The following is an 18,817-nucleotide window of genomic DNA, read 5'->3' as shown; positions in this document are numbered from 1 at the left end:
ACTCTACTCTACTCTCCTCTCCTCTCCTCTCCTCTCCTCTCCTCTACTCTCCTCTACTCTCCTCTACTCTCCTCTACTCTCCTCTACTCTACTATACTCCACAATTACTTACTTACTTACTTACTCCCCAGCACTTAATCTCTCACTCTAGCTAAATAGGAGTTGGAGTTTTTTTTTTTTTTGCGCAGTACCCTTGATTAGCTACTATTTGCACTTGATAAAGCATCACGTCACATCAGACTTGCTTGATGGAAGTAGCCTTGGAGTCATGGATTCAGGAGTCACTGATTCAGGGTTGAAGTCAGAGTCAGAGTCAGAGTCAAGGCATTGATTACCCTTCCCACCCCGTCCCGGCTGCGACTTCGTCGGGCCGAAAGCGGTGTTTGCCTGCGCATGCATGCATGGTATATTGTATGTATGTGTGTGTGTATGTATATATGTCAAGACATAGGTTTCTTCTTCTTCTACGTTAGCAAGTACGTAATTAAACAAGCAAGCAAGTACGTACGTACATCAGCAAGCGAGAGATACAAAGGCACAAAGGCAGAGAGGGGACAGGACACATCGACAGCGACTAATTACACACAAAAACAATAACCCGAGTGGAGTGAAGCAGTGAGTGATATGATATGCAAAGAAACGCGCGAATCTAACACCTTTTTGGGGGAGAGGGAGAGAATGCACATTGTTCTTCTCTTTAGCTAGTTGGAGCGGTGAACCGTTTTTATTCTACTACCTAACGTTGGAAGAAGAAGAAAAAAAGAACAAAGTCATTGGCACTGACTGAAATAGCTCTCTCTCTCTCTCTTGTAGCCCTCCAAATACCGGCCTGCCTCGTTCAGGCACACAGTGCGCTTGGAAAAAATGTACATGACAGTCCTCCACCCACCACCACTGAAGCGACGACCCTTTAGCAATTTGCCCGTCTTCCATCCCATGCAACAGGCGTAAAACAGTATGCAGAAAGATTCAGGGCAAGCAATCTGGTGGAGGAAAAAAAGACGAACTCAATACGTCAGACGGCGAGAGAACATACTGGAGGCAAAACACATGTTTTTTCTGCGTTTTCGGGATTCTGTTGCCGGCTTCGCTTCTCCTGTACATGATGGAATGGTGTAGATACCTGTGACCGGTTCGATCACAGAAAGAAATATGCAACATCCGCAGATGGCTGAAACGCTGTTAATATACAGATGGGAACCTCGACACGATGAAACGTGGAGGAGAAAAGAAATGATAGGGCATTGAGTCATGAGAGGTAGGTATCCATCTAGATGTTAAGATGGTCCTCAAATGTCATGTCAGGGCTGAAATCCTCGAGCTGAGCTCCCATGTTGCTAAAATCGTCGGTGAACCAGTTGGTATCCATATCCCCGGTTGGTGCTGTATTATCGAAGAGTTGAAAATCGGTATTTGGGCAGCCAAAATTGCCAAAATTGAGGTCGTCTTCAAAGCCCTCATCCAGCAGAGTAAGGTTGTGAGCACCCGGAGATAAGTGAGGAATCTGGTTGGAGGACGCCGCAGGATTGAACGTCATGTTGAAGTCGAAACCAGTACTTAACGCAGGAGTAGGTTGCTGTTGGTGGTAGCTACCGAATGCAGTACCAGGGAACAGATCATTGTTCATGGTAGGTTCCTGAGGCGAAATGGAATTGGAGCTAAGCTGCGGCTGCATAGGAGAATAGTTCGACGATGACCCACTCATGTAGGTACCGGCAGTCGTGTTTGAGTCACGACGATACGCCCCATAATCATAGTCCTTGACACTCATAGCAGGAGTGTAGCTGCCATAACCATACTCCAATGTTTGGAGAGCGGGCGAAGGCTCGAAAGCAGTGGACGGAGTGTTAGATGATGATGCGACACCGGACCCAGGTGTAGGAATGAGAGGAGTAAGTGGAGTGCTTGGTGCTTGGGCTGTACCCGTTGGCTTCTTTGAACGGCCGTTGCTCTTGGAGCGGACGTAAACATAGCCATGAGTCTTCTCCATGTGTTGCTTGCAATTAGACTCACGCTTGGATACGTAGGCGCAGTCCGCATAGAGGCACTTGTACTGAGGCGGAGCCGCAGAGTGCTTGTCATTGACGTGACGGTCACGCTCTTTCTCGGTTGGCCAGCCTTGGTCATGGTACTTGCACTTCGGCTCGGGGCACTTGAACGGACGAGAGTGTGTCTTCATGTGCTTTGTGAGGTCACAAGGACGCTTGAACTCTTTACTGCAAGAGGGGCAGGAGTGGATGACATCGCCAGGCTTCTCGGATTTGCGCCGGCGAGCCATGGAACGTCTCACCTCGTCGTCATCCATGTCACTGTCTTGTTCAAGCGAACGCTTGGCGGTGTTGAAATGGTCGACGAAGGCTTCATCGACAGTATTCTCCTCGGCAATAGGGAGGACTCTGCCATCCTTCTCGCGTACGAGTTCGACAGGGCGGCCGTTATGAGAAAGGCCACCACGCAACGTGATTTTTTCTTCACTGGTACATGTTAGCATGGAGTGAAGTAGAGGGGGGTAAGTGTGCTTTAAGTAGTCGAGGTAGGGGTGAGTCACGGCACAGCCCAGTGGCTTGGCCTGTGCATTGACGGATGAGGAAATGTTTTGGGGTACATACGGAGAGTAGTCCATTTCATCGAGGTCTTCACCACTTTCCTGCTTACGACGGGTGGCGGCCATGATTGAGGCGTATCGGCGAATCTGTTCCACGAGATCAAGGAAGTAGTTGTTAGTGTACGGTCGATCAGTCGGTAGTCGTTGTTCGCGTTCACAAAGGTATTCGACAGTCGTATGGAGGCACTGGATTGCTCGTTCGCAAAACGATAGATACGATTCAGGCGACGCCGAATATTCCTTTAAGTTGCGAAAAATGCAATGAGCTATTGCACATTCGGAAAGAACAGTAATGGTACTCACCGGAGCCAAGAAGATCAGAGTCTTCTCTAAATCACGAAGATTGGAGATGTCTTTGCTACCAATGCGATGTGGCACATCTGCAATGAGTGGATGGAAATCTTTCAGAGAGTTCTCAGCGAGAATAGGCTTGATGATTTTGTCCTTGATGTTGCGTATGGCACTGGAACTCAAACTACGCTCTGCGGCAGACTTTGAGCCAAGGGCAGAGAAAGAACGAGTTACGGCTGAGTAATTCGTAGAAGTGGTGGACGCAACGGATCGACGAGTGCTTGAACGCAGGCCAGTCCTCTCCTCTATATAGTTGTGAGTAAAATAGAACACGTGAGGCTTGCGGCCATTCAAGGACTCGTTCATACCATTGTTGGATCCGTCCAAGCTGGAGCCGATACCGCTATCGGATGCGTGGTGGTGATCAGTCTGGACGGGCTTTACGTCAAGGTCCATGTTATCTTCATCCATGCTGGTGTGGTCAAGGACGAAACTGGGCACTGGGAGGACTTCACGGTCACTCAAAATGCTTCCTTCAGATGATGAGGGACTGCTCCCACTTGCTAGTGTGCGGTCAAATTGTTCGATGAGATTTGTGACTCGTCGAACACCAGCGTCTTCAAGTAGCTCTTCGAGACTCTCGACGGAGGTAGACGATCGCTTTGGCATGAATGCCGCATTCACAATGGGGTTACAGAGTTCCGAGAAGCCGTTGGATGGAGAGTGAAAGGTGCCAGACTTGTAGAATGGGGATGAGGTGTTGAGTGGAGTCATTTGAGGTGATCCAGAGCGGACTCCTCGGCGGCGTGGGTGAATGTGAGTGGAAGCCATTTTAGAGGTGGGATTATCCAGTGGCTGAGACGTATAGCGTACTGCAGGCGGGATTGAGCATTAGCCAAACAAGAAGAGCAAGTGTCCAATGACTCACGAATGAATCTGGGTCCAGGGTGAAGGTCCTAAAGGGCAAGAAGGGTGAAGTACGTCTTGAGAAGTCGAATGAGTCCGGATGGATGAACCCGGTGACCGGTCGCTTAGAGCAAAGACCCGATAAAGCTTGTACTGTTGCGTGCAGCTGACGAGGCCGACGACGCTCGTTAGAGAGTACAAACCAGTTTAGGAACTGATCAGTAGACGCTGTTGAGAGTTGGGCGTGTATTGAAAGCTACGGTATCACCGTGCAGAACAATGGATGGGGTCCACGGTGATTTTGAGGGGTACTCAGGCCAGCAGGCAGCAACAAGTGTACCAGAGCGGAGTGTCTGGGCCGAATGTGGACAGAGGAGGAGGAGGAGTCGTAAGCGTGGTGATGTGTATAGGAAGCCAGAGTGCGATCGAGGCAAGCCGTGATATCAGAGACGAGTGGTCTCGAAGGTCGCAGGGCGTGGGGTGACTGTGAGAAGACAGAACAGGCGAGCCTCGAGGATCAGGCTGGTAGGACAGACAAACAGACAGACAAACAAAGTGTCAAAATGACTGTAAAGAGGGTGGAGGAGGAAGGGTTGAGGGTGAGAAAGGCGCTGGAGAAGAGTTGGTGATTGACAATTGACGTTCCAGGATGCGCAATATGATGGCTGCCTAGTGCCAAGACAAACGCGTGCTAAAGCGAACTCCGCCACGCAGCTGTCTCAGTTCGCGACGCTCCTCAATATTAAAGACCGCTCATTCTTCCACCTCGCCTGCTGCGACTCCATGGTTCCTGTGGAGAATTCGGCGCTTGTGTGTGATAGCACTGGTGATTCTGCAGCTCATGAGATCACGACCGGTCGAGAGCACGGTGTTGATGAGGAGGCATGGTATTGGAGGTGGAGTTGGCCGATGAGAGGTTCTGGCATCGCTCTCCGCCACTTTGGCCTCAATCAACGTGCGATGGCAGCAAAAGTGGCAGAGAGAGGTGCGGTGAGCAAGAGGAGCAGGAGGAGCACGTTTGGAGTCACAACCACCAGTCGAGCATGAGATAGCTTGTCTGGCGTGTACCGGGGCCCCCAGACCGTCGACGATTTGACGCGGTTTGTCCGCGCAGTCATGCGATTCTTCTTTGACTCTTGACCGGTCAAGCTGGTGCGGGGGCGCAGCATTCACACCATTGTCCACTTGCGTTTCTTCGGCTTCTTCCCCCCAACCGCCCCGCCCAATCAGCAGCCTTGATATCACACCCCTCAACACCTCACTTCTCACTGTTGTACCACTTCCCGCGTCTCGCTTATTCTGGACCCCCTCCAATAATGTCCATGAGCATTGAGGCCGGCCACACGAGCTTGGTGTGTTGTCTATTGTTTGTTCACTATTGTCTATCGTGTGTTGTGTTGTGTGTTGTGTGTCGACTGTTTGTTGTGTTGTGTGTTGTAGTTCTCGATAGCACCCGGGACACTTCGTAGGTGCCTGTGCCTCAAACGACCCAATCCCTTCCAAAGGTAAAAGGTATGGCCGTGTAGACGATATGCAACTTACGTAGCGCGCACACATCCTACGCGCCAATATATCCAATCAAGACACATGTGCCGCCCCTGCTGTGGCATCGCAACTGTGGCGTCGTACAGAATCCTTCGCGTAATTCGCGAAAAGTTATTTGTCCTCTCTAACAAGCCTAAGGCCTCGCTGGCTCTGATCAAGTCAATCGACTTGTCCATACTTCCCCAGTTAGTTAGTTACTGCGTGGAACAACTGTTGAACATTGGTCTGCCGGTAACGTAGCATTGCTTCGACACCCGTACGTTCCAGTCGTACCATCGTTCCCTGCAAGACAAGCCTGCGTCATGTCAGATCGATCCCGCGTTACCGTCAGCCAGTGGGAAATGCTGTTAAAATGGTGCCTGGCGCCAAAAGTCCACTCCGTTGGTCAATAAATAGCATGAACGCGTGGCCAGGTTGCATTTTCATAAATTAAGCCAATCCATATATGATATCCCTCGACATTCCCCGCATGAGGATACATCATCAACATGACGACGATGGGACACTACATAGAGTTGGGGGCCGTTTTCTCGTGACTATTGTTGGACTGACGAATTCTCAATCTGGTGAATGTTTAATTCATCTTATACGAAGACATTCATTATCAAGCATTTTCAAGGTTGCTATCGAGGATGTTGAAGCTTACGCAAGCATTCGACGCGTTGACCAGTATAGAGACAGTGCTATTGCAGGACCTTCGTGTCCGATGCAGGACGGAAGATCTTTCCAAATTATTGAACTCTCTGCCTTTTCACTTTTCCAATTTCCAGGGTTCAGTCACAGATACGCACCTCCCCAATTAGGTTTCTCTTGCGATGTGAACAACTTGGTTGCTCTGGTTAAGCTACACGATCCTATGTCTTGATGGATTCTATACAGTACGTCGTTCGTGTCATAGTCTTCGTCACACGGAAGGACTTGGCTATACACAGCTCGATATCCTCGGCGACATCAATGGTCTTCACGGTCAATCTCGATGTGCTATTCGTCTGGCAGATACAACTCTGTGCTATTTGCAGAGCTGACTACTGATCGTTCAGAAGACTATGAAGTGATTTAACTCGTCTGGGAGCCCAAGATTCGATGTTCGTCATACGAGGCGAGGACTGACTGTCGGATCATAGTCCAAGCGTCGCTTTCACTTCCAGCTGAAGACTACCTCACCCGCTTGGCTTTGTCTGTGTGTCTTCTAGAAGTTCTTAGTCTATGATTACTAAAGTCTCGAAGTAAGTTTTATAGCTTCAGTCAATTCCGTTCTGAGAGATCACGCCGTGTGAAAAAGCTTGTCCTGAACTGGTTTCGACGTGAGATCTTTGATTGGACACAGGGCTTGACTGCTTGGCTTGAGTTCCTGCTAAGAGATGGATTTGTCATTCTAGTCCTGAAATGCGGCCTTGATGGTTGAGGTGGAGTTGAAGTTAGGTATAATTAAGGGAAGATCAGGTTACATCATAACATAAAAAGTGCTAGGATATAACAGCCCCGCGTACAGGAATAGACCAGGCCATCAGGCAGCAAAAGCTAGAATTTGGTGAAGACCTTGGCCTGAGCTTCATGCTAGTGTTTGGCCGAAATGCATGCGGACTCCCCTGGCTGGCTTGGGAGTCCCGGCTTCGGGGTTCCCCCAAGGATAGCAACACAGCGAACAGCTTCAGTGGGGCTTTGTAGGTAGGGCTGGCTAATGATCTGATGCACTAAGCAGGCATTCCAACTGTGGAGTCACCTATGACCTGCTGTGCGGCGAAGATGAGACAAATGCGACATGTGCAGTACAGATGAGACAGATGGGACGGATGTTTTTTGAGTGTCGCTTCTAGGGATCCGGGATCGGCCAAGGCTGGAGACAAGTCGTGAACGAGTGCAGGGCCAGCTCATGATAAAGGACTGCCACAGTCACAGTCTACAGATATCGGAAGCTGTGCAGTCCGCCGCCATGATATTGATAGCGGGAACTGGTCTTTCGAGACTGTGGGCCGAGAGGGGCTGGATTGGCGAGACTCACTCCAGGAGAGCAATAAGCCTTTGAGTGGCGCCGCACTACTACTGTACGCTCGAGATCATGGAATCATGCCCACGCCGAAACCGTATGCTAGGCATTATACAACACTAGCTTCAGACTCAGACAAACCTGGAGAATTACCTCTGACAGCTTGAAGAAGCACGTCTCCCACTGAGCCCAACACCATAAGAGGAAGTTCTATCCTGCTTTCCAAATCTTCCCCAAGTCTCCAACACTTTCTTACTGCTCTAGCGCTCTAGCAAGGGAGTGGTTGTGCAGCGGAAATTATTGTCCACCACCTCCTCCACGGATACCGTGCCGTATCTCAACGTTGAAAAGATGCGACTGCAGGCGCACTGGGCGCAGGAACCAGTAACTCCCGAGATAGACATGCAACATGCTATCCTCCATCCGGTGCAGATCCAACAAGACTACGGAGACAGACCTCGATGTGGGTCTATATGTCGTCTAAGTGGTCGGGGAGGGCCATGGTGTGGTTGAAGATGCGAGTATGATTGTGATGTGCACGCAGCCAGAGAGCGGCAAGACATCCAAAGACTGGCACCGTCGCAAAGGCAAAAAGGCAGAGTAGTAGTAGAGGCCCAAATCTAGGCAGTGTAAAGAAAGGATCATGAAGGTATTATTGCTGCTGCTCTTGACTCTCCCTGCATCTGCCGCATTGCTGGGGGAGGGTTTTTAATTCATCGGGCGTGAAGTTAGCGCGCAGCCATTTCCAGTGGGACCGCTGCTGCTGCTGCTACGGGGGGCTGCCGACTCTTGACTGGCAGCTCCTCCTCCTCCTCCTCCTCCTTCTCCGCCTCCTCCCCTTGTCCCAAGCCCCCCCAAAAGGCGGCGCACTACACCAACAACCTTAACCGCCCTCCTCTCCCTTCCAACCCCCTCTGCTGCTGGCTGTGCATCGCTCGCCCCATTCACTCTTACCTCCTCCCTGTCCTGTTCTCTCCATCTACGGGATTGGATCTCATTCACTCGTCGGTGTGCTCATATTGACAAGAAGGAATTTGTCGATTGTGCGAATGGAGCAGCTTGGATCTCGATCAAGCTGCTAGTATCCTGCCCGAACAGCGCGCCGTCGTACCCGCCCTTCGTCTTGATTCCAACCACAACACCATCTATCCTGCCTTTATCCGGCTTCGCCACCTACGGGAAGTCCTCCCGTCATCCATTGTCAACCACGCGTACTTCGCGGGGAAGGATCGTGGTATATATCACCTAATCCTCCGATTGTTGTGCTCGCATACCGTTTCCTGCACCTGATTCCAGATCAAGTGTAAGCCGGAGTAAATCGAAGTCAATCCATCTCCAGATCTCTTCACTGCGCCATTCTGATAGCGCAACTGCTCGGCTGTATATGGCATCATCTCGACCATAATCATCTTCATATAAACCTGCCTGACGCGGCTCATAGCACCGTCTCTCCATCAAGATGTCTCAAAGTTCTACTGCCAGTGCGCCTTCGCCAACTTCTTCACCGCAAGGCGGAGGAGGAGGTGGTGGTGGCCCTACGAGCTCGCCCCTTCTCTTTTTCGTGGCTTTGGGATTTGGTGTAGTCTTCACCAATCTATGGTAGGCCGTTCACTGATTCACCATGTGGCACATACTCACTTTCTACCTCGTAGGATCATTGTCGGCGTGAAATACTGCTTCCGCTACAACCAACGCAATCGCCAGGCTCGAGCACTTGCAGATGGTCAAGAGATAGATATGGGTTCAATGCCTCGACCTCATCGCCGGAGACGAGAAAAGAAGCTCATGTCTATGGAAGATGTCAACGAACGATTTCCTCTTACAAAGTATAAGACGTGGCGTGCAACACGGGAGCAGGAAGGTCTACCGGCCGCTGGTGGCATTGCTGGAAGTCGCGCAGGCAGTCTGAAAGACGCTGAAGGTGTTTTGGGTAAGAGCTCGATGGAAGAGGCGAGGCCGGAAACCGCCATCGCTCAGGCTCAACAAGATCACGTCGCCGCTACAGCAGCCGAGAACAATAAGACAAAGCCGCCCGCAGCAGACGATTCTGGGATGAGACAGATGGAGAACCTGCCTATGGCTCAGGCCAAGGAGCACTACGCTCCTGGCGCTGTACGAGATTCTGATGATCTAGAAAGAAGTCAGACTGTTGCCAGTATCACTGCAGACCCCAAGGGCCAACTGCCCCAGCCTACTACCATAGCAGATGATGACGACGATGACGATGAAGATGATCCAATCCGCACCGCCGCGCCTCCAGAGATGCTTGCTGCACCTGGTGATACTTGTGCCATCTGCTTAGACACATTGGAGGATGACGACGATGTCCGTGGATTGACTTGCGGACACGCTTTCCACGCTGCGTGTGTGGATCCATGGCTCACTGGGCGTCGTGCGTGTTGCCCTCTATGTAAGCATGATTATTATGTACCGAAGCCTCGGCCAGAGGGTGAACGACAACAACAAGAGGATGGCAATCAACCCACTCGACGCGCGACTGGCCTCGGTGGAATTCGCCTGACTCCTCCTGCTCCTACTCGGTACGGTTTCGGACGGAACAGACTGCATATCTTTGCAAGCAGTCGTCATGATACTCGACCTGAGCACGAGTCTAGAGCCCCTGCACAAACACAAACACAAACACAAACCACCGAACAAGGCACATCCGGCTGGCGAACGTTTGTACCTTTCAGATCCCAACGCAGACCAACCACATCTCCGAATCCAGTACCTTCGGTTCCTTCTCCACCCCAGCCAGCCCACACATCTCAGCCCAGCTGGTTCGGGCGGTTCAGGAATAGGAATTTGCCGCAAACTTCAGCAGATGCTGCGAACGGACAAACTGACGTTACTCCATCCGCTCTGGAAGCTGGACGAGGTTGAATTGTTTATTATGCCGTAAAACGACAAATCACGACTCCGTCTAAAACGTCATTGTACTTTTATGGACATTCGAGTGTCGAGTCACATGACTCGATGTCAGAAAGCCGGCATATATCGCCGTCTGCAACGCTCTGTCCACGGGGCTCGCTCCGCCCAAGGAGGGCGGCACATTTGTCCGGTGCAGCTCGCCCCTGTTTCCTCTCCCGATTTTGAGATTTCCCTGGCATGTTTAGCGTGGTTATGTGAGGTTTTTTGTGATTTCCGATATACCATCTTTACGACAGAATCAACCTTTTGGCAGCGATATGTTTGCGATGATCACGGACGGCTTGACTTCGGGCATCTATTGCGTGCGGTTCAAGGGAGGACAGGCATCACATGGGGTCAGCGAATTTGGTCTATGGATGGTGTGGCATACATCACATTTTGCATGCCGGTATAAATGGGCCGCAGTCACGTATATAGGTAGCGAGTGAGTCGCTTCTTGCAATATGATTGAAATATTACGTACACTCTCAGATGACGGAAGGAAAGTCCGTGTTTCTCGTTTGTACTAACACGAGGGGGCAGGATGTTCATGATGCTGGTGAGGTCCATCTATCACGTTGCACACAACGTTGCACAAGGCGGATAGACGATGCCGCTTGACAGTCGGTGATCCTATTCAGAGCCACAGAGAGGTCTTTCCTGTAGGCTATGTATGTATGCTATCTGCCCGCCAAGAAAAATCTATAGATACCCTCCCACAACTCATAACCTCACATCGACTTTCCTCCTCCCCCCCTTTTTCCCTCCCCCTCCCCCTTCCCCCGCCGCCCGTCCTTCTAAACACTAATCCACCTCGCCATCCACCGCCCACTCACCCCCTTCGCCTCATCCACCAGCCCCGCATCCAACAAAACCTGCACCACACCCCTAACCGCACTCTCCACCGCGCTAAAAATCCAAGCATGCGTCACACTCGTATGCTCCCCCACAAACACCGTCCGCTGCTCCGTCTGATGAAACGCAGGAATATACAACGGATGCTGCCCGACCCCGGGGCTCGCCCAGCTCGCGCCCTCATCCGCCTCGTTGGCCCAGCACACGCGCTCGTACACACCCGTGTATTCTGCCGCGGCGACGGGCCCGTGGATCTCCTCGATTGCGCGCTGTGCGATGGCGGCGTGGGCGGCGTGGGCGAGGCCGCCGAGGGCGAGCGGGGCGGTGGTGCCGGAGATGTAGGATGCTAGGAGCATGCCTGGGCGGGAGGAGTTGAGGGCGTAGGACGGGTAGCATGTGCTTCCGAGGGAGGGGATGGAGGTTGTGACGCAGCCGCCGTAGATTGGGGATGGGGAGTGTTCCCAGAAGCGGGATTTGTAGAGGAGGGCGAGTTTGCAGGCGTAGGCGTAGTTGAGGGAGGACATGGCGCGGGTGAGGAGGGAGGAGTGTGGGGGGGAGAAGCGCCAGGAGCGGGTGATGGGGAAGGGGACGGCGATGGTGAGGTAGTCGACGGGGTGGGAGGTGTAGGGGGTTGAGGCGGAGGCGTTGGGGGGGAGGGAGTGGAGGGTGAGGGATTGGGATTGGGGGTGGAAGGTGATGCGGGAGACTTTTGTGTTGAGGAGGGTGCGGTTGTGGATGAGGGGCCAGAAGGCGAGGGGGAGGCGGTTCATGCCTTTGTCGATGGTGCGCCAGGAGGTGGCGGAGAAGTAGACGTTTTCGTAGAGCCAGCTTGGGTCGGTGGCGGAGAGGCTGTCGAGGAGGTCGGAGGTGTTGCGGTTGGCTTCGAGGGCGTAGCGGAGGTAGCCTGCTTCGCTGAAGTCGAGGAAGCCGGAGTCGACGGCGGCTCGGTGGGCTTTGAAGACGTTGGAGGCGATGGATTTGATGGTTGCGTCGTCGTAGTGCACCCATGCGTCGTATGCTGCTTGTGCGGCTTCGACGGCTGAGGGGTCGAGATATTGGGCGCTGGCGTTGACGGCGAGAGATGGGTTTGCGGATACTTCGCCGACGGTGGGGACGGTGCCGTCTGGTCTGCGCTGGGTTGTGGACGAGGGCAGGTTCTGCTGGCCGGACATGATGAAGGGGATGAAGTTCACGGCGAGTGCGGAGTCGTTGTTGTTCATGTTGTTGAGGTAGTCGGCGAGTTGGAAGACGAGGCGGTGGTCCATGATCTGGATGGTTTCATTCGTGTCGCTGTCCGTGATCTCGACTGGGAACCGCATCGGTCCCATTTCTTGATACTGGTAGTCGTCGCCCGTGGTTCCTGGGGCGTAGAACGTGTGCACTCGGCCTCCTATCCTGCCCGTGGATTCGATGATCTGCCAGTTGTGGATGCCCACAGAGTCAAGAAGGAGCTGCGGTACGTAAGGACTTGATCTCGCCGTTTCAAGATATGGGAAAAGGGGTCATACTTACTGCAGTAGTCAGACCTGCCATGCCCCCTCCAACAATACCAAACCGCTTCGTCTTCACGGAAGACACAAATACTTCATCCGGTTCCTTCTGGCTCAGGTACTCCACGCCGTCGAACCATGCACCGACTGCATCTGTGCTATCTGCGAACAATCCTCGCCGATTGACCCTCCTTTTCACCATGAATTCTTCCGACTCGCCGACCAATTCATCTTCAATCCATGCCTGAAGACAGCCTCGATCGATGTCCGAAGGTGGCAGCCAGACAAACCGAGTGGGCCTCCTATCTGACCAGTCCAGATGTCTCTTAGCAAGAGGATGTGAGCCAACATGCGTCCGTCCAACCTTGTGATGGAAGGATTCCTTTGATGCCCTTCTGCAGACGCCATAGTGGATCGAAAGCTCACCATCGATGGGCCTATGGTACTCGACATGTATATTATGCACGCCACCAGCCTCGACATTGAATGGACCCATGAATGACAGCCGTTGATTCGCAACAGGTCCAGCAGTGCCTAGTTGACATAGGGATGCAGCAACAACAAACACAGAACGTAGAAACATGATGCTAGTCAAACCCAAGTTTCACTGAACCATTACACCATCGCTCAGCTATAGAAGAAGAATACTTATACATTTTCAACTCGGGTCTTATCAGTAAATTGGAAACCGCATTTCTGACTGCATTGTGGGACACGACATGACTGTATCGTAGACGAGCCGCGGAATGCCACAGAGGTTTTCTGTTGGCATTAGTCGGCAATCGGTGTGAGGACCCATTATACGTGATAAGAGCGGCGTATAAGAAGGATTTCGGTGCCTCATTGGATGAAATGGATAGTAGGACCACTGCATAAGGCCAATCGGCGTGGGTCAGCAGTGGAGGATCGTTTGTGGCGCTCTCGGCGATGCTGAGAAATTAGGCGGACTCCATCGCAACGGGATCTCAAAGCCTCAGCTCTTTGTAACACAGCCTTCATTCTTGGTGATTTGATGCTCCCCACTGGAAGTAATTACTGATGAAAAGCTCTGGGCACTCAAGACTCGTGTCAAAAGACATGCAATCCAGGCTCAAGAGTAACCCGATTCGGCCGAGATAACGATAACAGATCGATCTAGTGAGATTACTCGGAATGGAAGGAGGTCAAGGATTCAGTACGTACCGTCCGAGACGAAAAGAATGCTGGAGAGAACACCCAATCAACAACTACCAGGAGCAAAGATCACAAAAACCGGTGGTGGGGTTCTGATGCACGTTTATCTTGATAGAACTGTGTGCCGCAACCCGCGTTTGCCAAATACAAGGCGGGTGCCTCGCGTGGCCCATCGAAATATGTGGAGAGGCTCCATTAAAGTTCTCCATGGGATCCCTGCACCTGCTTATCACCCCAGGTACGTACCGTACGTCATTCGAGCAAGGGTCGAGCGCATATTTAGTTCCCCGCTGGCCGTTTGTCGAATATCAGATTCCATAGTAAACGAAATTGCGAAAAAGATTGACCCCACTGATTTGTGGAACCATATCTATGATATCCCTTGAGAAATTCCTCCAGAATACCATCCCTGTATTTAGAGTGCTTATCTGACCTTGTAAGCTAGGTCATCTATACGACTCACAAATGCAGCTTTTTCTTCGCTGGTCACCGCCATTGTACTCCGGGACAACAGTGAGAGCAACATAGCTTCGTTGGCCTTGCTCCGATTCAATGGTCAGCTGGTCAGATGGTCGGAGAAATTATGAGCGATCCAGCCTGTGCCAAGAGCAGATCAGTTCATATCCAAGGCCCTTGCTGGATACTTCCAGGTCAAGCATTAAATGCCCCAGCGTCGCAACTATCTACGTATGTATCTTTTCCCTATATCAGAAGACATGGCGCACGACGGCCACAATTGTGGATAGAACATCAGCATATGCGACGAAAGCCTCAGGCATCAGCCCGGTCATCCCATTATACTCCCATAAGACAACGCTGAGAGGCCCTGCGTATTGCCGACACGGCGAAAGAACCTCCTCAGAACTCTGCTTTCCGGAGAACTTGAGGAGTGACTCATACCCCCTGACTAGGCTCCCTGAGCTTCTGCACCAGAATGGATCTCCAATCGCGGGCCCCCATGCTTTCATGATGCCCTTCAGAAAATAAAAAGCTGTGTTTGCTCCACTTCGGAACTCATGTCAAATCTTTGTATGGCAATAACTCGTGACTAAATTCGGATATAGCACAAGAGCGCCAAAAGGCAGCATATATCGCCTAACATCGGTCTAAACTAACTTACTGCGCTCACTACAATACACTTTCGACAATCGCCCATTTCAAACTACGAACGATACCATGATATCCAATCACTAGCAATAAGTACGATATGCACATATGAATGCATGTCCGTGAGCTCGCTCCGAACAGTGCGGCTGTGGCATCTGTGGCAGATTCGCCGTCACCGACCTCAAAAATACGGTCGGAATACATGGGTCGTGATGAGATGGCGCGTTCCGGCTTGTTTTAATGCTCTTGAGATCATGCCAGTTGTATACTTGGCGCTGGTAGTTGCCAAGTGCTTTGTATGTCGGTTAAGGTTTGTTATATCCAAGGGGAGGACTTGAATTTGCTGAGAGGCGTTCTGGCACGGAAATGCTTTGGTGCGATTGGGTGCTGGTAGGAAAATGAGCACGGGTAATACAGGTACAGAGGTCCAAGGAGGAGGAGGAGGAGGAGGAGGAGGAGGTAGAGAGACAAGTATGTATTCTTAAAGGTATACGAGGAAGAAAAAGTCTTCAAAACGCTCAATCAAGTCAAGGCGCCCATCATACTGTCATATCAGGACTCAGTAAGAATTAACCGGCTGGTTCTTCCCCTAAGTCTAGGCAGGCCCAGCCTGACGTCCGAATCTACACAGGCATGAAAAAAGGAGAGTGTAGTATAACATAGTAGCTTTGATATCCTAGACACGTGTGGTAGTTTGTATACACTATACTTTACAAAACGCCATATACTCCTTATAGTCGTCATGAGGAGCTTGGAAAAACTGCCGTAAGAAACTCCATAACCCAGGGTATCCTTCCTCCGTTTGATGAGCGATAAGTTCTGGCCCAAGTCCGTGTCCTGTCCCAAAATGCAAAACGCCCGCTAATTGTATCAATGCACTGTACATGCTTCTTTCCCTAATATTAAAATGCTGCAGCTGTGCAGTCTGCTGGCTGCGTTGAGATGTGTAGCTTCTCAATGCCGCAAGGTCCGCAAAGCCATCTGCACTCATCGATGCGCCGACGGCATAGTCGTCAAATGTATCTCCACGCTGCTGTCGTCCGACAAATGAGACTCGTTCTGGATGTGTATTTCACAGTCGTCCTTGGTCCTGATACTCTGACTCCCATTCTCACTTCCAATCCCACTGTACGTCTCATTGCGACTGGCATTGCTGTCCTCCTCGTCATGCTTGTATAGGCTCCTGTTTGGGCCGGCGAAGTTGAAGTCGAAGCTGATGTCATCTTGACCCTTGCTAGCGTACCGGCAGATGCTGAGAATCCCGGCGCGTCGAAGATTTCTTCCTGCGCCGGGCTGTAGGTTGTTGTTGGGTCTATGGCCGAAAGTCTCGCGCCGTTCGCATGTAGATGCTTGAGAGAAGATGCGGCAGTAGAGGGGACGAATGGTGGCGAGACTTCCAGCAGTGATGGTGAGACCCGCTTCGGTAGTGGACCAGATCGCTATGTCCACCGTTGCGTCTGATATGGCGTTAGACGTGGGCAGACGCGCTGCTTGGAGGTACTTACAAAGAAAGTCTGGGTCTCTGAACTCCTTGATGAATGGCATGCGGACGATGACCGCACAACTAGCACTATCGCAGTTCTGTTAGTCTGGGTATTCAAAGACTGGCTTGACTCCTCGAACTCACATGCAAGCCATTCCAAGAATAGGAATTAGCACGAGTTTCGTCCGACAATCTATGTTTAGATTCCAGACCACGAAGATGGGGAGTATTCCAAAGGTAAAATCGCAGATAGCGCAGAAGCTACCATAAATGTACGTCAAGTTGATAATGACATCGATGTTGATGCAAGTGCCCGTTCGGCCGGGGATAACCTTGGTCCAGAAGAATTCCACGGGCGCGCACTGGAAAAGTGTAATGAAGAGGAAGACGACGCCAGTAACAGCAGTGACACTCATTACCGTCCAGATGATATATCGATGTATCTTGGCCACCGCAACCCGGAGGAAAAAGAGGCCAATAGATATTTTGGCGAGAGTCATTGTTGCGCAATACGAGACGTAACACATCCACCAATACTGCTATTCGTCAATTCATCGATTCCAGATAATCAATTGAGGCTAGTCACCCGTAATGCGCGCATAGTCTCGTCTGTCGTCAACTTTGACATATGTCTTCCTGTGCCGTAATGTATTCCGCCGAGCACGCTGGCTGTATACCAGCAATAAGTCAACTATTACAATCAGCATTGTGACATCGAGGCCTGAGCGGTCATATGACTGACTAGTGCAATGGCCATGAAAACGTCGTCCAGCCCAAACAACTTCACTATACGACTACGAACGAAGCAGCGTAATAGCACTGTAATAAGGGCTATGCCACCAAACGTCGCCGATATACCAGCCAACTGCGGACCCCGATTGTCAACCATTTTGGTGTAATGAAGAAGGAAGCGATCCAAGTGAGTGCCGTGACTTCTTCGAAACAAATCTCAATAGAGACAAAATAGTCCACACTTCGACGAGGGAGTCATCTATGCAATTCGACTTGGGGATTCGCATGAGATGAAGACCATGTGCTATATGCGGGTGCGTGACTGATAAAGAAGATAAAACAAAGTAAGGCTGAGAGCACAACACCGCCGCTTAGCCCAAGTCCTTGCTACAACTAAACATGCGAAACCCGCCTTGGTTGAGTCCTAGCTTCCCCTCGGTCCACTATTGATCCACTCGAGTGGTGAAATAACAAACGTCGCCTGTGCCGAAGTACTTAGAGTCTTTTTTCGACGCTGATCTCCTGTACCTTCGTTGTGCTGGTGCTGGAACTCATTAGGGGAGTGATTCGAGTCTGTACCTTTGGGCCGACATTCTTTGATGGCAAAGAGGAGCCGTGGAGAAGCGAATATTAGAAGAACCAACGGATCTGACTTGTTGATAGTATGGTGCAATTGACATGTGGTTCATGTTTGTCTGTGCGCCGCTGTCTACCGCCTGACAGATATGGGTCGCGTATAAAACTAGTAACATTGGTGTCTAATAGCGCCCCTGACCCCCCAAAAGGGAACGGGTCGCGAAATATTGCTGCCTCCTCCGTCCCATCGAATTTCTCCGACGTCTGCAAACAAGTATGGATCACTAAGGATATATAGTCCATAGTTGGGCTCCAATATATCTTCCTATCAAATGGTCGTTCAACAGTGTACTGTTATAGCATTCCGGAGTCAGCGTGAGTAGAGTGGACAACCGGCCGTAAGCATATGCCGCCTATTGCAAATGTACACGAGGCAAGGGGGACTGCCGGTACATGAACAAGGAAATGCTCGGACTATAGAGCCACGGCCCGATCGAGATCTTCGCCTCCAAGCGCCTCGCCTCATTTGTACTTTACTTGGAAACGACTGCGGGGTTGGACTAGGTCACTTCATGCATGTGCGTGACGTTACCTCATCTTCAGTAGAACTAGGTGTGCTCAGGGTTTGCAGATCAATTTCCCCATACGATGGTTTGTGGGGACATTCTCAGGAACACCCAGTATTGAGGGAGCTTAGGGGAGAAACCCGGTGAGCGTTTATCCCTGTAAAAGGGACTTGCCAATCGCAATAATAAAGGCGTCAAAGTAATCCGAGATGGTGGATTTAAGCTTTACATTGTACTCACATTCCGGTAGGTGCAGCGAATCTCAATGAGATACTGAAAGGCAAGCTTTACATGAATCGATGTTGTGGTTGTTGGTGAGGCGTATGTAGTGCGAGTTGCCATGACGCTAAAGATCGTAGTCTTCGGGGACCTGCGTTCCGTCAGGCGAGCATACCCGCTAAACCACTAGCTATTCCTAGGCCAGATACCCGTGCCATCACTTGCATGCTTTGGTACTGAGGACCAATGCAAATACAAAGCGATTGTGATATCACGGAGAAGTCCTGATGAGCTGATGTCTAACGGCATTGCGAGGTTCCTAGTCAATCATCGGGTTGCTGCGCCAGCTCCTTCCAAATGATAAACATCCCG

The 18,817-nt window shown here is 51.1% G+C and overlaps 5 protein-coding genes across 5 annotated transcripts; 2 read left to right on the top strand and 3 right to left on the bottom strand.

Moving 5' to 3' along the window:
- Positions 1–1,101: 1,101 nt before the first annotated feature.
- On the bottom strand, positions 1,102–3,932 carry EJ05DRAFT_151131 (uncharacterized protein). Its single transcript, XM_033739328.1, has 4 exons — positions 3,825–3,932; positions 3,265–3,768; positions 2,610–3,201; positions 1,102–2,474 (listed from the first exon to the last, which is right to left on the bottom strand). The coding sequence occupies exons 2-4, from the start codon at positions 3,725–3,727 to the stop codon at positions 1,271–1,273; spliced, it is 2,259 nt and encodes a 752-aa protein (XP_033596628.1). The 5' UTR covers positions 3,728–3,768; positions 3,825–3,932; the 3' UTR covers positions 1,102–1,270.
- A 4,643-nt stretch (positions 3,933–8,575) lies between these two features.
- On the top strand, positions 8,576–10,370 carry EJ05DRAFT_151001 (uncharacterized protein). Its single transcript, XM_033739326.1, has 2 exons — positions 8,576–8,933; positions 8,987–10,370. The coding sequence occupies exons 1-2, from the start codon at positions 8,794–8,796 to the stop codon at positions 10,215–10,217; spliced, it is 1,371 nt and encodes a 456-aa protein (XP_033596627.1). The 5' UTR covers positions 8,576–8,793; the 3' UTR covers positions 10,218–10,370.
- A 671-nt stretch (positions 10,371–11,041) lies between these two features.
- Positions 11,042–13,172, bottom strand: EJ05DRAFT_504277 (uncharacterized protein; the record flags this gene model as incomplete). The annotated part of the gene is made up of 2 exons (XM_033747541.1): positions 11,042–12,550; positions 12,612–13,172. 2 exons carry the CDS (start codon positions 13,170–13,172, stop codon positions 11,042–11,044), a joined length of 2,070 nt encoding a protein of 689 aa, XP_033596626.1.
- A 913-nt stretch (positions 13,173–14,085) lies between these two features.
- Positions 14,086–14,900, top strand: EJ05DRAFT_150997 (uncharacterized protein). The gene has a single exon (XM_033739325.1). The coding sequence runs from the start codon at positions 14,315–14,317 to the stop codon at positions 14,747–14,749; it is 435 nt and encodes a 144-aa protein (XP_033596625.1). The 5' UTR covers positions 14,086–14,314; the 3' UTR covers positions 14,750–14,900.
- Positions 14,901–15,734: 834 nt separating this feature from the next.
- Positions 15,735–17,439, bottom strand: EJ05DRAFT_150968 (uncharacterized protein). The gene is made up of 5 exons (XM_033739324.1): positions 17,095–17,439; positions 16,939–17,043; positions 16,497–16,888; positions 16,375–16,439; positions 15,735–16,326 (listed from the first exon to the last, which is right to left on the bottom strand). Exons 1-5 carry the CDS (start codon positions 17,239–17,241, stop codon positions 15,857–15,859), a joined length of 1,179 nt encoding a protein of 392 aa, XP_033596624.1. The 5' UTR covers positions 17,242–17,439; the 3' UTR covers positions 15,735–15,856.
- Between the last annotated feature and the right edge of the window lie 1,378 nt (positions 17,440–18,817).

This window comes from Pseudovirgaria hyperparasitica, assembly GCF_010093815.1.
Source record: "Pseudovirgaria hyperparasitica strain CBS 121739 unplaced genomic scaffold EJ05scaffold_17, whole genome shotgun sequence".
NCBI classification, from domain to species: Eukaryota; Fungi; Ascomycota; class Dothideomycetes; order Acrospermales; family Acrospermaceae; genus Pseudovirgaria; species Pseudovirgaria hyperparasitica.
The sequence above is the reverse complement of the archived record's forward strand: the minus strand, read 5'-3'. Positions and strand labels throughout refer to the sequence as shown.

What these genes read in the sequence shown, in the direction of transcription:
- EJ05DRAFT_150997 (XM_033739325.1), top strand. Translation starts at nt 14,315, where the DNA reads ATGGTCAGCTGGTCAGATGGTCGGAGAAATTATGAGCGATCCAGCCTG.
- EJ05DRAFT_150968 (XM_033739324.1), bottom strand. Translation starts at nt 17,241, where the DNA reads ATGGTTGACAATCGGGGTCCGCAGTTGGCTGGTATATCGGCGACGTTT. An exon ending in TTTTCATGGCCATTGCACTA is followed by an intron (nt 17,044 to 17,094) that starts GTCAGTCATATG and finishes TGATTGTAATAG; the next exon opens with TTGACTTATTGCTGGTATAC. An exon ending in CAGAGACCCAGACTTTCTTT is followed by an intron (nt 16,327 to 16,374) that starts GTAAGTACCTCC and finishes ACGCCATATCAG; the next exon opens with ACGCAACGGTGGACATAGCG.
- EJ05DRAFT_151131 (XM_033739328.1), bottom strand. Translation starts at nt 3,727, where the DNA reads ATGGCTTCCACTCACATTCACCCACGCCGCCGAGGAGTCCGCTCTGGA. An exon ending in CTTGGACGGATCCAACAATG is followed by an intron (nt 3,202 to 3,264) that starts GTATGAACGAGT and finishes ACAACTATATAG; the next exon opens with AGGAGAGGACTGGCCTGCGT. An exon ending in GATGAAATGGACTACTCTCC is followed by an intron (nt 2,475 to 2,609) that starts GTATGTACCCCA and finishes AACATGTACCAG; the next exon opens with TGAAGAAAAAATCACGTTGC.
- EJ05DRAFT_151001 (XM_033739326.1), top strand. Translation starts at nt 8,794, where the DNA reads ATGTCTCAAAGTTCTACTGCCAGTGCGCCTTCGCCAACTTCTTCACCG. An exon ending in GTAGTCTTCACCAATCTATG is followed by an intron (nt 8,934 to 8,986) that starts GTAGGCCGTTCA and finishes TCTACCTCGTAG; the next exon opens with GATCATTGTCGGCGTGAAAT.